Source organism: Solenopsis invicta, chromosome 11 (genome assembly GCF_016802725.1).
Source record: "Solenopsis invicta isolate M01_SB chromosome 11, UNIL_Sinv_3.0, whole genome shotgun sequence".
Lineage (NCBI taxonomy): Eukaryota > Metazoa > Arthropoda > Insecta > Hymenoptera > Formicidae > Solenopsis > Solenopsis invicta.
Window position 1 is genome coordinate 6,243,616 of NC_052674.1, and position 18,498 is coordinate 6,262,113.

Here is an 18,498-nt window from a genome sequence, read left to right on the forward strand (position 1 = left end):
GGTAATATTTTTGAGATGTTTACGTTTCACAATCATTCAAGAACTATACATATCGTAATCAAAAACGTGTATTGATCCGCTAGACCGTAATTTACTCTATTGCTAAAAGTAAGTGCTCGTTTACGTTCAATTCAAAATTTCCTTTGGGGGCATAAGAAGATTTCAAGATTCCCGGGCTTTCTTTGTGCTTTTGAAAAAATATGAACGAGTCGAGTTCGTAAACGTTGAAACGAAACAGTCGTGAAACCCGAACGACTCGGGTTATGCAATATATGGGGGACGCTATCGTATCGCAAGCGTGAGTCACTGCATCGCCCGGATCCTATGCAGACTATGCAAACGTTCTATCGCACCGCGAGAGAATTCGACCGCGTACGACAAGTTGATCGTATCTTTCGAAAGATAACTTTAGTCGTGCATTTTACTAGCCCTCAATGGTAACCCAAACACTTTCGAGTCAAATGTAATGATAAAAGAAGAAAAAAAGATATCTTCTTACCGAGATGTCTAAAGCGAAGAAATTGCAAGTGTGGCCGATAAAGAAAAAAAATAACGTACATTTAAATGTTTTGTTAAATCTTAATGTGAGATTTTGAACATTTTTTAATCAGTTATAACAAAAGAGAACAAGAATTTTTTATTAAAAGGATGCATATAATCCGAAGAAACTATAAATCTAGATAATAATAATAAAAAAAAAAAACGGAGATTACGCAAACTTAAATATATATAAGATATTAATAATAATCTCATATAAAATCGCATAATAAAAAAAAAATTCTTCACATTTCTGAGAAGATGTTCAGTGAAAAAATGCAAAGAAGGAAAAGATAGTTAATCTAAATTGTCGAATTTGTGATTAAGCGAATCAAGACGCGTGAGGGAATGAGTTTCTTGAAAGTAAACTTCGGGATCGGGTGCTACGGCGAGAGGGTGCGGAGTCCGTTTATTCAACCGGCATTCCACCAGTTGCACGCTCGGGGGAAGGCCCGTTTCCCTCCATCCCTCTCTCTCTTTTTCGTCCCTTTTCGAGCCCTTACAATCGCCACGCACGACTGCCGCTCCGCTTCCCTTTCCGCGCGCGCGTAATTCCCCACCGCGCGTTTCGCTTCTCTACTCTACTCTACGACGACGACGCGGCGGTGCACGCGTAGAATAGCGCGCGTAAACGCGCGAGGGAAGGAGTCGACGTCAACGATGAAGAAGGAGAGAGAGAGAGAGAGAGAGAGCGAGCGCGCAGGGTCAAAGGGCGAAGGGGGAAGTCTCTTACGTTTCACGGATGCGCGCGCGCATGACTCATGCCTTCATGAATGGAAGGTTCTTCTGGTCTCCTGCCGTTCGGGCGCTCTGGTTCAATGGTCCACCGGAAACGCCTGGTTACACCCTGTTTCCGTCCATAGGCCTGCTACTACTTGCCGCGAAATAACGGAATGAAACGCAACGGGGCGACCGGAAGAAGAACGGCAGGAAGTGTACCGCCGGCGTAATCGTGGAAATTACGTTTAACCGACGATCGTCACATGGACTTGCGATATCAAAAGATTGGCGTTTCGATTTTCAATTATTCGAAATTGTTACGGAATTGCGTTTAAGGGAAAGAGAGGTTTCTTAAATAATAGACTTGAATATAATTGGGGCTGCATACACCGGGCGGTTTCCTCGACAGTACTCTTCGATCAAGTTTTGAACAAAGAGCTTGCCTTTAAGGCAGACTTTTAAAGCAGAAATTACAAAAACAAGGGCAACGTAAAATAATATGCGATACTCTATAATAGAAGATATAATTGTTCAAAAATTAATAATTTATAATATAATTAAAATCAAGAAAGGCCCGTAACATTCATAGCAAGATCTTTGCCATGCTGAAATAATTCTTGCGTGATTTTACGTACAATTTTTTATTCTTTCGAACTTATGTCATTACTATGTTATTATAGTTTCAAACACAGCTTAAATTGAATTAGAAAAGTGATATTACTTAATACTTTATTAATTTATGTTTGTGGTTTTTGTTTAACATTAGAACTAGCAATGATTAACGTATATGTATTACTCTTGATTTATAACATATATATGAATTGTGAGACAAAAAATTGTTAACTTGATAAAATTTTTCAACTTGATTGAATTTCTTCAATTTAAACATTTGCGAATTTAAATTGAACTTATGTATATGTAGTTAAGTTAAAAATGTAAATTCTTAAATTAAAGTTCAAGTATTTTATGTATTTAAGTCAAATACATAAAAGTTAAGCTAAAAAAATTTAATCAAGCTGAAAACTTCAATCAACGATCTTTTTTTCACAGTGTATATACTTGTATATATTTGAAGAAAGGGGATGAAAAGGGAAAATAAATTAACCAATTAAATCATTTAAATCTTACAAAAGTCATGGAAAATCTCAGACATTATACCGTATAAAATAAAATGAAATCCCTTTTCTGCCCTTTCCAAAAGAGAAGAAATCTTGACACAATTCGTCGCACTCACCGATGAAATCGAACGCCTCTTCGAAGTACTGCTTGAGGTTTTGATGACCGGAATCCGAGGCTGGTATCTGCCTGTACGTGATACCCCGCTCCTCGTGATAGCCAGGCAGCTGCGAGGTGACGTTCAGCACTCGGGTGGCGCCGAGGGCGCGCAGTAGCTGCAGATCGGCAGCGTCCCTGCCGTTACCAAGGTACAAGAACGGCAGCACGCGGGACGCCGGGTGGCTGTCGATGTCGGCCGGCTGCGGGGTTGGCGGGCCGGAGATACTGAGCACGGGACAACCCGGTCCAGGACTCGTGCAGCCGCTCACCGTCGTCGTCGGATCGGCGACAACGGCGGCGCGGCGGCGGCGGCGGCGGCGCCGTTCGGCAGAAGCGTGTCTTCGCACAGCTCTCGGTGCCGCCTATGAAATTCCCGGTGTCCACCTGAAACATTCGACCATTGATTAATGTAGAAGACGTCGATCAAAGATATTAATTTGTAACAAACTTACGCGAAAAGAATGATTTTATTAAAATTTTCTAAAAAATTTAGCTGGATACAGATCTGAAAATCCGTCATAATTATTTTGATGGTCCAATAAAATTACTTTCAGTAAAATTGTTCTTTTCGTGTTAAAGAAAAACAGACGGTGAATTTTTGTTTAAATTACTTTTTGTTTAATTATTAGATACAAGCTCATGAACAGCTCATCTTTAAAGACATCTTTTAATTTTTGTTTAACTGCAGCTCATAAATTAAAAATACAAGGGTTCCCAGAAATTCAAACTTTAAGAAAAATATTAATGAGCAATTGGGAGTCTGCGCTGTAATTCGTGCGCAAAAAAGTGTTTTCTCTTTATAAAAAAATTAAATCGTTTAATTTTTAATTCTTTGGAAATTTTAGTCGAAACGTTTACGTTGGTGACATGAAAAATTAAAGATTGAATAATTTAATTGTTTATAAAGAAAAAAAATTTTTTGCACACGCCGACAATTGCAGCGCCGACGCCCAATTGCTCATTAATATTTTTCTTAAAGTTTTGTTAAACTGTTACATGATATTAGTCCCGGGTAGTTTGGCATTGACACGCAAAAGCAGTTCCATTCTTAAATTATTTGCACGATGCGAAAATTAACGCGGACAAAGCCAGGCGTACACTTGCTTTCGAACGTATATATAGATCATACACAACGCTTGCCGTCGATAAACAATGAGTACATGGTCGGTCACGATTCTATATCTGTTAGAAATACTGGGAGAAACGTTGCCAAGCCAACTTATCGATTAACTCGGATGGATATATACATTCCGCATATTCCGAAACAATTATAACTCGCGCTACCGATCTCTATTTGCAGATCTCCTTGTAGATCGCCGTTTAGAGAACGATCATTCATAATCTTCGGATTTTTCAAAATATAGTTTTTTTCTTCTTTTTGGCAAGAAATAATGTCACGCCACATCAATCTTACTTCGCATCAACTTGACGTTATCTCACGTTGGCATTCTAGTTTAATCACTCATTTATGTGTTTGAAAAGGTGCGCGATAATTCAAAATTGCTTAATATGTAAATCGGGACAAATATTTAATCAATGACCGAACAAATAAATTAATTTATTTGCTGAATAATACGTCGTAATAAATATCTCATCTATATTTAGAAAATTAATTCGTAGAACAGTCAGTTTTGACGTAAACGATAATCTGGGACGATTTTTACTATTATTTATTATGTAGCGTATATATTATTAATTGTTCTAGAAATTATTATATGAAATTCCCACACAGCATAAGCCTTCTACACGGAAAGACCGATTTTATTGAAGTATTTAAATAATTAACCGGATACAGATCTGAAAATAATTTTACTGCATCATCAAAATAATTGTGACGAATGTTCAAGCATGATAAGAAATGTTGCAAACAATTTGAGAGTCCAATTTAATTAATTTGATGGCCTAACAAAATTATTTTCAGATCTGTATCCAACTAAATTTTGAGATACTTCAGCAAAACCGTCCTTTCCGCGTAAGGACGGTTTTGCTGAACGGTCCCATGGATTTGAGTAAAGTGTGCTGTGTGGGTTTACTCAATAATTTACAACAAAATGTAAGGAAAAATAAAACAGCAGGTACGGATCATCGATCAGAAAAGTAAAGAAAACTACGGTGGCTGAGCTTCGTTTCCTCGCTGAGATATAAAAATCTCCCCAGGGAGACTACTCCCTACGGTTGAACATCGTAAGACTTTAGAAATTCGGTCAATCACACTAAGACCTTGAAAGACTGACGTCGAACATTTTAAGGGCTTGGCATCCTAGAAATTTCTGGAAGAAGCATCTGATAGAGGTTCTAAGGAAGAAATCTGAAGAAAAGGATCTAGAGAAGAATCTACAAGCGATCGGACTCCAGAAAGATCTACCTAAGAGTAAGAAGATCCAATGTTTAATTATCTCGAGATCAAACAGCCGTAGCACTCGAACAGAATTTGAAGCCTCGAGAATGGATATCGATTGAATTAGGAGAATCATGAGTTTTCGAAAGAATCTCTGATAATGGATATCTCATAAATGAAGGCTCTCCGAAATTAACAAATGCGAAGGAAAAAAAGATCTACGTCGCAGTTGTTACGTATACGATTAATAGTAGTAATGCAACTTTTTAGTAGTTGTATAATCCTTTTTTTTTATTAATTCTTTTTTATCTATTATCTTTTTTTCGTGAAATATTAATAAAACAGTCTAGTTTATCTTTTCGAGGCACTGAAGAGATCTTGGAAACCTGAAGAGATTTCGAAATGTCTGTACGTATATTTGCTATTGCTACAAAGTAAAGAAAAATTGTCGGACCTTCGTGGATCTTCTCTGCGACTTACGTAAACGCCAATTGTAAGTGCCGCAGAAGTGCGAGGTCCACAAATGAATCTGAGAGGGTGATGCCATCATCGTCTGAAGACGTCCGGTTCGCGACAGCGATATGGATAAGGGATGGGATGATGCGACGGCGCGGAAAAAAATGGGCGGAAAGGAAGAAACGGCGGGACGACCAGAATAAACGGCGACGGGATAAAAATAAAGGAACGCCGTGAAAAGGAGAGAGAAGGCGAGGAAGAAATGTGGGCTAAAAGTGTCTTCCTCTCCTGACCTGCGGCTGCTAAGGCCTGGCCTGGCTCAACGATGACTCACTCGTTAGCCCCCTCTCGTCCCTTCCCACCACGCCGTCGGTTGGCTCTCGAAGCGAAGCGGCCACCAACCCCAAACTGTCGTCGCCAATCATTATTCCAACGTTGGCAAAGCTCCTTTCCGATTTCAAATTCAGCTCATGCGATAGTATATGAGTAATACCGTGCTAAAGCGTCCACGCGTTTTGAAACGATTTTTCGAAAAATCCCAAAACTAGAAGGAAGCTTCGCCATTTGTTAGTATATAAAAATCCTTCGCTTCTGTGATCTCTAATCGAGGCCGATATATCTGACCAAGATATGAGTTACGTCGATAGTTAAAACACCATTCTTGGAAAATAATAATCATTAAAAAAATATATATATATGCAATTTCTGCTCTGCGACTTCCATTGATCTAGTTTCCATATAACAACTAGCTTTCACCGATTTATTTTTCTACGACACACCACACCGCGCTAATACCGCGTATATTCTTCGTAATTTTTATAATATAATAAATCACAAATTTCATAGATTAAATACCGAACTCGGCATCACCAAATTAGACCCTACTTGATAAAAAAAGTTCGAGACGTTAATATAAAATGATTCTCAAGACAAGATTCTAAATATCAAAGGTGAGAAATTTGCGACTAAAAAAACAATAAACATAATCTAAACATCACTAAATCTTTAGTGATCTCAATTATTATTCATTATAATAAGAGTGAAAAGTGATGTAAATTTCAAAAAAGCGAGAAAGTAAAAATTTAACGTCGGTTATGTCAGCATCGGCCGGTATTGTTATAAAAAAAAAGAACGAAAGATTTGAGAATGAAGAGACAAATATAGAAATTATAATGTTCATCAAAGCGATATCTCGCGTGAGCCGCCTGATCGTTACGGAAAAGCCGAATGTGGGTTACTTTATTCAGGTCGGTACAGTGATCGAGACGGTGGTGCGATTTACACGGTGATCGCGCAACGGTCGTCGCACCCGATGGAAATCCTGTTACTCAAACACCACGTTCCTAAGCAAGGATTCGAAACAGCGTTTCATATGCGGAAATGAGAATGTTTACGACCGCGGAATCCAAGTTTTTGCTGATACTGTGAATTTTTGCGATTATACCGGCGATCGTATTGAAAAAGAAAAGACGTCGAAGCAAAACTGCGGCGCAAGATGTCTCAATGAAAGCAAGAGTCATCAAATATTTATGCGAAATACAAATGTGCAAAATGCAAAAAAAAAATTGTCAGTTTTATAAAGGTTGGATAAATTATGTTTTTTTTAAACCGAGTTAAAATTAATGGCTTATAAAATTAATTCAGTTTCGTTGAAAGTTATATAAGCAAAAAACGAGTTAGAAGTTAAGATTAAATTAACTTAAATTAAAAATTAATTTAAAACTATTATTCATATTAAATTAAAAATTCGCAAGTTTTGAAAATTAGAACAAAACAATTATAATGAATCATCAAACTTAATATTTTATTTGTAAATTAAATTTATACGAAATATCAAAGAAATATTGTTTTTTTTTACATGTGTAAATGTATCTTCTTTTATAATTTTTTTCTTTTACATAGATAATTATTATTCAGATTTTTAACTTAAAGAAAAATTAATAAATTAAAGTTTATGTGTTTCAAAAATAACTAGGTAAGGGTAAAAATTAAATCATTTAAAATTAACTAAATTAAAAGTTATTAACTTTTTAACTTAATTATTTAACGTTTAACTTTTTACTAGTTATTATACAACCTCGAGTTTTATATTATAATAAATATTATAAATTATTCTTCATAAGTTTTATATACCCCTAAGTTTTAAGTTTAGTAATTTGACTTTTTTAACTTGTAGTTTTGATCATATATTTTAATATAAAAAAGAAAACTTTTCATTTTTAATATTAAAGTTTATAAGACTTATGTCATTAAATTTTCCCTCGGAAAACCTAAATACTAACGGAATACTAAAAAAATATTTAAAAGAAAAACACGATAATTCCGTATTACGTGTGTCTAAGAAAAATTCCTCTTAGAAGTAATACGTAACACAGAATTATCGTGTTTTTCTTTAAACGTCTTTGATAAAAATATAAAGACTTACGTATCTACGATCTTTTACGCGAATATGACGAGATTACGTATAATTTTTAAGGATTTATACATACAATTTAACTGAATTTAAAGATCTGTTCAATCAAGGGGAAAACCTCAGGATTTTTATATCGTCAGTCCGAATTCGGTCTGCGAACTTTTACGCTCACGATTTGAGTAAAAGTTTGGCAACAAATTTTATATAAGAAATATGATATTTTTACGAGTATATATATCTTACTTTGGAGACATTCTGTAAGATACCTGCTAAATCAACCAATAAATATTTTTTTTTATACTAGAAAGGCCAAGACAAAATAATATCTACATTCCTCCTGGCCAGGTATGACATCATCGGAACGATGATTCAGGAATACGAAGCCAAAATAATAATCACTTAGTAATAACAATCAAGGAAACAAATGGACTAATCGATGAAAAATGCAATATGACTAAGTAATTAAAAAAAAACGCAGTGTAATCAATCGAATGATCAATAACCGCAAAAGTTACTTAACACTGACGCGTTTTACTTTCGTGTGTTTTATTTACCGCAAGTGCCCGAAGGACTTTCCCGACGACGCGATGATGTCATGTGCGCGTAAGTGCGCGTGAAGAGTATCCGCACGTACATTAAAAAAAAAAAAAAAAATCGTATTATCAAAAGTGTATTATCGATAGGTAATAACGAGAAAAGCTCGTGCAACGGTAGGCTCGCGAAGCCGCGAAGGGAATGTCAGTCTGACTTACTCCAAGAATCGAGATTCCCCAGCCGGAGCACGAGGCAAGGTGCGTCCTTCCTGATCCTCATGTTTAAAATTAAAATCCTGGATGCGGACTTTCCCGGGCCGTGTGACTCTCACCGCACCATTTGACACAGAATTCAATGAAACGGGCGAGTCTCGCGCAGCGGGAGCACGCCAGTCGGACGCTCGTGCGCGCGAGATAATTTCTCTTTTTTTTTCTTTTTTGGTTTCCCCGCTGCTTTCGACGCTCCGCCTCGTTTTCCTCGGGCGCGAGAGCCACGCGAGCGGTAGCACGATTGGCGGGAGACTGCGAGCAGAATGGCACGAGAGAGTTTACATGAGGCCCCAGCCGCGGATGAATCATCACGGGAGACGCCGATTGGCCGGTCGTCGCCGTAGCCGCCGTGACGTTGGTAAATCGCTGGCCGAGCGTTCCCGAGCGTACGCGACGTGACGGCGAGCGTATACGACGATTCTTTACGCGTGCCGCGCCACGGCGATGCGGCCAGTTGATTCTTTCATGCACCGATGTACCGGGTGGCTCGCAAACGTCGCACCGGGCGCCTAATGATACTTTTCCATAGTAAATAAAATAGGGAAAAATTTTTTTTCATTTTTTTTTGCGAAAAATAAGAATTGTAAAAAAAATGATTGTGCAACAATGGTTAGATACTAGTGTTTTTAATTTAAACGTAGAATTTAGTGTTCTTAATTTTTCAAAAAAATAAAATGGAGGAAAAACTAAGGTTTTTACTTTTTTGCGAAGAATATGACTGTAACAATGAGTGTCGTTAATTTTTCGGAAAGGTAAAATTGAAGATTAGTCCTGCCTTTTGCACGAGTTCCCTCTAACGTTTAAATTTTGTGAGAACAATCTTTATCACAAACAACTGTTAATGACAATTCTCGAAAATTTTTTTTGTCGGAGCAGAATCTCAAAGTTTCTATGAACACAATTCTATTTTCTAAATTATTTTTTATGTAGGCTAAACTTTCAATTTCTTTCAAAGATAAATGTCGAAGATAAATCTTTTGCTTTCTACGAGTGATTTAAATACTAAAGCTGCGACGCATTCTCATCGGATCTCAAGATCGTAGATTGAATCAGACAATCGGATCCGTTTGGATTAAACCTGCGGAGAAGGGAAAGAGGGGGAGGATTCAGGCTCCAGGAACGAATGATCTAAAGGTCTAAACATCGAAAGATCTACGCATGGAAATTCCTTCGATGCCAATGACTAACCGCTTAGAGCGAAACGTTTATTCGTTTATTATGCTTCCAGCGAAACGTCATTCTGCTCTTTCTTTTTTTTTATCTCGATTTCAAGGTCTTCCGCGAGACGCTAGATCGCGATCGGCGTGATCAAGGATCTATGGGATCGCGTCATTGCGTATACACGAGTGACGTCGCGCAGCTCCAGAGCGGAATTCGTAAACCTTTCCGGCATGCACACGTTTCATGCAAGTGACACACGGTATATATTTAGAGTCTTGAATCCAGATTCTAGTCTCTCTTGGAAAAAGTGTGTGAATCTCGACATTCTTTCCTAGTTACACATTAGACTCCTAATAGCAAAAGAATAAACTCGTAAAAATTGTATAGACAAATTGTGGAAACGTTGCACGATAATGGCATCATGAATTGACGAAAGTTCGCAGCAATTGAACTAAGATGATTCGCCATGAAGCAGTAACTTTATTAGAATAAAATTTACCAAAAGTTAAACAAATTCTATTTAAAATATAAATATTTTATAATTATTTCAAAAAATCGTTTAATTCGTTATTTAAAATTTAAAAAAGTTCATCACGCTGAATATATTTTATGTTACAACATTTTTAGATTATAATTTAGGGACAATTGTTCATTTTATAAGCATATATATTTTACTAGATTTGTGTGATTCTGTCATGTACAATTATATTTCTGGTCACAAGTTTTACGCAAGATTTTGTAAATGTTTCCTGTCAAAATAGTTAATTTATGTCTCTTGAAGAGATGCTTGAATTTGCAAACTCAAGCATTTTTAAAGTCTTGAATTCTTAAATTGTAATTTTTAAAATATTTGAACTCCAGGATTTTTTGTCTTGAATTCTCAAGTCTTCACGGATGTTCAGATTCCTAAATGCTCAGAGTATAATAGTTTAATGAGACCCGGAAAACACGTATAAGAACCATGTGAATCTATTACCGAGAAGTTTCGTCCGCTTCTATATTTTCCTTTCCTCGTCAGTGAATTATTCGCTAAGAATAAATTTTGGATATTGCAATGTAGCATCGCTCTTTTACGGGCAGAATGCCTCGAATTCGCCCAAACTATTGCAATTAAATCCAATTTCCACAGCCATCGATAATCCATTGATATTTAAATATTTAAAATATTTTTAAATCTTAACCAATAATTTCTGCTATTCAATGGGCTCTCTAAATTACAATTATTACAATAAATCTATATATTTAGCACTTTAACGAGCAAACAGCTACCGATATCCATTTAAATAAATAGCTATCTTTATCAATTTATCAAGTAAATACCTACATACGACAGTTATCTATATCAAGTTAACAAGTAAATAGCTATAAATTAATATTTGACAAACCGAGGTGCAGATATTTAAAATTTAAAATAAGGATCAATGGTCTTTTTATAGTCTCTTCTTGCCGAGAATAAACAACGGATATATGACGATAATTGTCACACTTTTGGGCGGTCCTTTCGGTGGCCGATCGCGGATTTCGCGAATTATTTTAGACGCGAGAAAGTGCAATGACAAAATTAACAGACCCGACACTCGCCAACTTGTGCATTTGTTTTCACGGCTATGCACTGAAATACGACGAACGTGAAGCGAGTGCCAATTCATTATACACCAGGCATGACGTGCAATTCCCCAAAGATAAGATCTGCGTAGTATCTACGCAGATATATAAGCAAGGAGAAAAAAAAAGAGAGCGGGGAGAAGATTACGATGTAATATATGATTCACAGATACTTAATAAAAATTTTGTTTACAGTATCCGGCTAACAACATACGTACGTACATACGTCCACAGATTGCGGATTACGATAAAAGTCGATTCTTCGGTTTCTCAGCCACCGTTTTATCGAGTGCTACGCATTTTTCCATTGTAAATTATTATGCAATCATCACCCGAAGGTTTAATTAATGACTAAGCGGATCGAATATTTTCATGATAAATAACTCAGGAAACAAAGAGAGAGAAAGAAAAAGAGAGAGAGAGAGAGAGAGACTCGGGAATTATTTAACAGCGGCTTGAATCTTCCTTCCTCTTCCGTGCGAATTCTTATCAGCAGTATTTAACATATTACGACGTAGTTGCGGCTAAGAGCGAGCTAATATCGATACACAACCGACAGATATATAATACATAAGACACATCAAATCGGAAGCGTATGCACGCGCGACGACATGATAATATATTGTCGTACGCACATCATAGGCGTAACAACAGTAAAGTAACCGCGCTCGTGAGTGTCACGCGTCACGCGCGCAAGGACGCGCCAAGACGTCCAGCACGCTTGACGCTATCGTAAATGCGTTTTTTATTTTTTTTACAGTGCAGCGGAGAAGGCACGTGTTGTGTGCACTTCTTGACGATTATTAGGCGGTCGGGGGGGAAAGGGTGATTTTTTTCAAGACGCGCCCTCCCCGCGCCCTTTTCTCACCTCTCCCCCTCGCTGTTTCAAATCATTTTCAATCGCACGTCATTCGATGACCAATGGAAGGACGCGTGTCGAACATATGCTCGTAAATGTCGTTGATATCGACGCCCGATGTGGTTGAGCGGTGTGACTCACTGTCGGAGCACTACACGCGCGACCCTGAGTTACGGATTGCCGCGTATCGTCCGCGTTCGATCAACGCAGTCACTAACTATCTTTCGAACGCCATCGATCCTCGCCCTTCGCTCCCCGATGACGTCGCCGGATTCTACATAAAGCGCGCTGTTGTTAAAGGTTCTCCTTTGTGAATTAACGTCGAAAGGGAAAAATGTAAAGTTCCTCCCGCAGAAATGTTAACTTTTAAGTAAAATGAAGAATTCTGCTTTGAAACCGAATCCTTTGAAATGACCTATTCAGTGACGGTCGAAAGAATTAGAAATGGAGAGGATAATTACTCTTAGTCTAACAAAGTTAGGAACTCAATCCTTCGAAGCGTCGCTTCTATACAAAGTGATCTCTTGGAGTATATTATTAACTGTTAACATAAGTTTTCTAATAAATAATAGTATAAGCTTAACAAAATATCATAGTATATAAATTTTTTGCATAAAACTAAAAAATCACTATTACTACTTTGGAAAAAAAAGTTATTAACTTAATTAAATTTTTCAACTTGATTAAATTTCTTCAGTTCAAACATTTACGTATTTAAATTAAACGTATATGTAGTTAATTTATATAAATATACAAATGCTCAAACTGAACTTCAGATATTTTATGCATTTAAGTTAAATTAGTTGAACTGAAAAAATTTAATCAAAAAATTTAGTTGAGTTAAGAATTTTTTTCTTAAAGCATTTATCAGTCAATATGCATTTTTTATAAATTCTTATCGTAAACACAGGACGTCCGAGGTTTCTCCTTTGTCTATTTCTTCCTTGATCATCTTGGTTTTGCTTCCGTCCAGAACAATTACTTAGACAAGAGGAAATGCGGGTAACCTAGACTGTCCCGTGTGTCTCATTCAAGAAAAGATCTTTGAGAACAGTGCTTACAAATTAATCAATAGAAATGAATAAAATTTTAGTTTATTAGAAAAAAAATCGATACGCATAGAATGTTCTATAATTCTATTTAGAATACAAATTAATAATTTAGAATAAATTTTAATCGAGTTGGAAAGGTAAAGTTATCATCGATATTTTTCGGGATATCTTGATAAGGTATCTGAATCTTTCTTAAATATTATTTTTTAGACATTAGAATTTGTTAATTCTAACATACAGTTAGATTCTTTCTAATCTCATTAGATTTTGTTTTCCTCGAAGAATCAAAAAAATTCTAATATCTTCGTTGCATTTAGAAAATTTTAGGAAATTTTAGACTATTTAGAAAGAATAAATTCCTTTTCAAAAATCTTTAGATCTTAAAAGTTTTTTGCCTTCGAGAAAGATTTCAAAGCAGGACATTCGTCTTGTATTTTTTTTTCTCTATCGTCAATAAACTCCAGATTTATGCGACGTATTTTTCCGTGAAACGAATTCTTACAGCATGACGCAAGTGATATTGTCACTGGCGCATCGGACTAAGATACTACTGATGATTACTATGACTAATCATACGTGTTTGCAATTAGTCGCCTGAATTCGGAAAGTACCACGCTTTCAAGAACTTTAACCACCGTAAAAGGACTGACGTCACCTAATCGCCAATTGTAGGCGTCGCGGCAAATAAAATCGGAATGTATTCTTTCGTTCGCAGCGTGCAGATGACATTGTCATTAACGCCTAACCGACGCTTCGCTACCTTGTCCTTTTGTAGACTGATGGATGGACAAAGAGAGAAAGAGAGAGAGAGAGAGCCCAGATAAATTACAGGCGAGCCATGCCGATTGTAACTTGAGTCTGACGCCGGCACGAGACTCAATCAATAATTTTCCACGACTTCACGGGCAATTTGACTAATGGCGATATTGCTGCAGGCGTAAAATCGTGGGCTCGGACGAGGGGAAGGGCGCGTCCCCGAGGGTGAATCTGACTTGGCACAGGCGATGTCCAAGGCGATCACGCGTTGATTCGGCCGCGGGCCTTATTTTGGGCTGACGGACGTAGCGCGGGGAGCGCTACACGCTGTCTCCGCTCCCGCCACGAATAACCCGCGGAATCATGCCGACTGACTGACTCATCTGCGTGAAACGTAGTAGGAAACCATAACACGGCACGGTACGGCAGAGCAGAGCAGAGCAGAGCAGAGCTCGCTCGCTCGCTCGCTTGCTCACTCGCTCTCGTCCAGTCTCAAGGAAATTCCGACGAGTTCGAAGGACGTACGGTCGCTCGTTTTGTCTTGTCCGCGTGCCCGCGCTGATTCATCTCGCGCTAATAACCCCACGCGACCCTCATTTCTCTCTTTCTCTCCCTGTAACCCTCCGTCTCTCTCTCTCTCTCTCTCTCTCTCTCTCTTCCTTCTCTCTCTCGCGCATCCGATATTTTCAGAGGGAATTCAAGTCAATGACCGGATGTCTGAATGTGTTGCTCGCGTTGGCCGATTAACACTTCGAGCCTGGCGATGATGGTGATACCACGTTACAATGTCGTGGTGTAAGGTACACATTTGCAGGTAGCCACAGAGTTTGACTTCTCCGAAATTCACGACACGGGACGAGCTGCTCAAATTGAACGAGAGAGTCTTGCAAAACGCATTTTATTGGGCTTATAAATTTACGGATCGTTTACGACGTTCGATCTGTCTCGCTGTGTTAAATCAGGAATACTTTTTCTTCCTTACACATTTACAAATTGCTAAAGTGCAAACGCGAAAGAAAAACGTAAGCAGTGGAACTTAAGCAATGAGCAAACAGATTACTCACAATTCTCAAGAAGGTAAACCAGATCGAAAATGATTGGGCAATTCGCTCATTGTTTACCTCAAACTTTTCTTTATCATACTTTGTGATTCATCAATTCATCAATCGCGATTACATTTATTTAAGTAGCTTTTCTTCTGCTTACATTTTTCTATTTTATTTATGTTCTATGGCTCTAAGCCTCTCTCAATCAGACACTTGTTTCTTAAGTCTTAGACCTTAGACCTTATAAAAGAAAAATAATGCTGTCTAATCTCTTATAAATATTTAACCTGCGATTTTTTTTAAACACAAGTGCTTTTCTTTTAATTTATAAGTAATTATCAAATGAAACAGATAGTAAACGTAAAATCATTTTTTATTGTTTTACGTTTAATATAATTAAATAATAATTTTCAAACATTAAAAATTTTTTAAATTCATATTTAAAAAAATATTTTGTACGTAATGTATTTAACTTTAATAAATTTATAACTTATTTGTGTGTGTGTGTGTGTGTGTGTGTGTGTGTGCGCGCGCGCGCGCGCGCGCGCACGTGTGTCTGACAATGAGTCAATTTGATCCTCATGCGAGTGTCTATAACAGACTTTCAATTTAAATCTTTAATTCAAACGACTTTTTTGTTGTTAAATACTCTGACCTTTTTATTTATAATTTTATATCCTTGATTTCTTGCATCCTTATAAAGTATATGTGTTCGGTGTAGCAGCTTGTAAGAATTTTTTTTCGATACGTAATAAGCCAGTAGTGAAACGTAAGCCAGCGTACTGCGTTATAACGCGCGACGTATTATTAAATGCCAATGCGCCGTTTATATTTTCCAGGGAAGAATATGCGGATATACTATAGCGGATCGGATTTGTCATCCTATAACTCTGTTATAGCCGCCACATTCACTTGTTGTATACAAACATAAGATAATTCTATATGAGAACGAGAAAAAAATGTTGAATATATAAACAGAACATATAAACAGAAAAGTGATTTGGAAAATAAAAGGATTAATATTTTGTATAATTTGTAATTGTCTTAAATTTGATTTTCAATTTAACTTGCGATCTAGATCGTCTATCTAACATATTTTCATAATGGTTTTAAAAATGAATAAAAAGAAGATTCATTCTATTTTGCGATAAAATGTAATTGTTGAAACGAATTTATTGATCTACGGCCAGGGCTGGACATAATTGAAGTATTTAAAATCCAAGATACTCCCAAATTTTTTTATTTGAAATACTTTCTAATTTAATCTTCTAATTATTAATTTATAATGTTACAATTTATAACGTTAAACTTCCTCAACGAAGTTAAGTGCTACAACATTGCGCGGAAATTTTGAGGTGGCTTGAGCAAAAGAGAGTTAAAATGTATTCATTAATTGTAGTTGAACTTTATAAGAAACAAAAAATCACAATTTAATCAAGATTTTTATATTAGCTAATAAAGGCCAAAGACTGGTATATCGATATAACCGGAGCAAATTAACTAATTTGTTTCCGTTGCAAATCACTGCCATAATGAGAAAAATTTAAGTCACTTGTCAAGGATATTCATCAAGGATTTTTGGTATTTCAAAATAGATTGAATAACATTTATAAAATATAAAATACAAATGGTATTTTAAATATACCCAGCCCTGTCTACGACACGCGATATCGTGACAGCTGTACAAGCTTAAAATAAAAAAGCGACATTATCAATTCTCGCACGTTCAAATTCGATTCCTTCGATAACGAAGCTTCGTGTAGAGAAATATTCTCTACGTTTTTTTCCTTTTTTACTTATCTTTTTATCGTGAAGTTTCGTTCCGGTATGCTTTCCGAAAATTCTATTTAGCTTATGTCATCGAAACACCCTTGTACATCGACACCATAGAAATAAGTTGACGAGCAGATAACGGGACGCGGCTAGAATCACCGGCCACCCCGTATTTTTAGATCCTTCATCACGATCCTAGTAGTACTTGAATCACGCCGGTACAGCACAAAGGGACCTGAAGGGCGAGGGGGTGAAGGGGGGCCCCAAAGCGATTGTGAGCTGGACGCGCGTTAGTCATTGATACATTTTAAAGCGAGCTGTGTATCGGATGACTCATACGTAATAATCGTCATCGACAGCTGATCCAGATGCGTTGTACGTTGTTCTGAGGCGCACGCTCCCCCTCGATTAGATCACCTCCTCGTCGCACCCTTAAATGGAAGGGGGATGAAAAAGCGGCACAATGGAAAAAATACAGCAACCCTCCCCCCGGCTTCAGAGAGCGATGACTAATTCATTAAGCCTCGAATTCAGCCTCATTTATTGACTCTAAATACTTCAAAACGTTTGCTCGCGTGTACATTAAAAATATATTTATTTAAATATTTTTGTACCAAAATTATTTTATAATTTACGTAAATTTATTATCATTCTATTATCTATATAATATTTCATTAATTTATTCATATATTAAATATAAAGTTATAAATTTTAGTTTTAATATAACTTTGTAACAGCATATATTTTATTATTATTAAAAATTGTTTAAGTATTATAATCTTTTTATCTTACATTCACATTCTTTTTCCCGTCACTTTACTTATAAAGAGTCGTAATTTAGAAGATTGTCTAAAAATATACGAGTTAAACTATGCAACTTTTAATAGTTAAACTTTTAAAATTGGAAAGATATATAGCGTGAGATAATTAAAATGTCAGCCTGACTGACATTCCAAGTGACATATTTGTTGCAATTTTATTGCACATACACACACGTATAATTAAATTAAATAATAGTATCCTTTGCTCAGGGGATAGTTTCCAACGATCGAATTCTCATAACAAACTATTAGAAAGTGCCCGCGTTCAACGCGGGAATACAAAATACAATGTTTCATGACACGCGCGATCTTAGAAACGGACGCAACAGTCGTTCCGCTTCGTTCCTCTCAAGTCTTTATTCGAGCAATTTTTCAGCCTCTTTCTCGAGCGAAAGTCGGAGTCGTGGCGATCGGAGGGAGGCACGGAAGAGCGGACGCATCTGAAAGGGTTAAGGTCGCGCGATAGGAAAATCTCCTCGTACAACTGACTCACATCTAAATATCCCGAAAGAGAAGGAGAGACGCAACGGCGACGCAGGGGATACGTTATGCAATCGTGATTTTGACATATGGCCGTTCGTGCGCTTAGCCAGCGTAAACATACCGTAGGGTCGATATACACGGTGACTCATGCCTTCAACGTCGTAGTTGTCGTCGCCGTCGTCGTCGTCGTCTGAGAAAAATGCGATCGGGACCGACCGGGAGACCAGACGCGCGCATTAGCCTCGCTAAAACGAGCCACACGATGCTTTGGTCTCGTTGTTTATAGGCGGCCGCGAATCGTTACTAATTATGTAATAACCAGACGCGATGTCAAGAGTGACGTCTGTCACTGAATAACAAAAGGAAGAAACACCTGAGACTGACGAAAAAAAAATTCTAT

General features: G+C 37.1%; 1 protein-coding gene across 1 annotated transcript in view; it reads right to left on the reverse strand.

The window, feature by feature from the left end:
- The window catches only part of LOC105200686, a 41,975-nt gene that overhangs the window by 5,257 nt on the left and 18,220 nt on the right, over window positions 1-18,498 (reverse strand). The window contains 2 exon segments of the mRNA XM_011168351.3: window positions 2,492-2,833; window positions 2,836-2,916. Of these exon segments, the coding sequence (XP_011166653.2) occupies window positions 2,492-2,833; window positions 2,836-2,916 (423 nt within the window).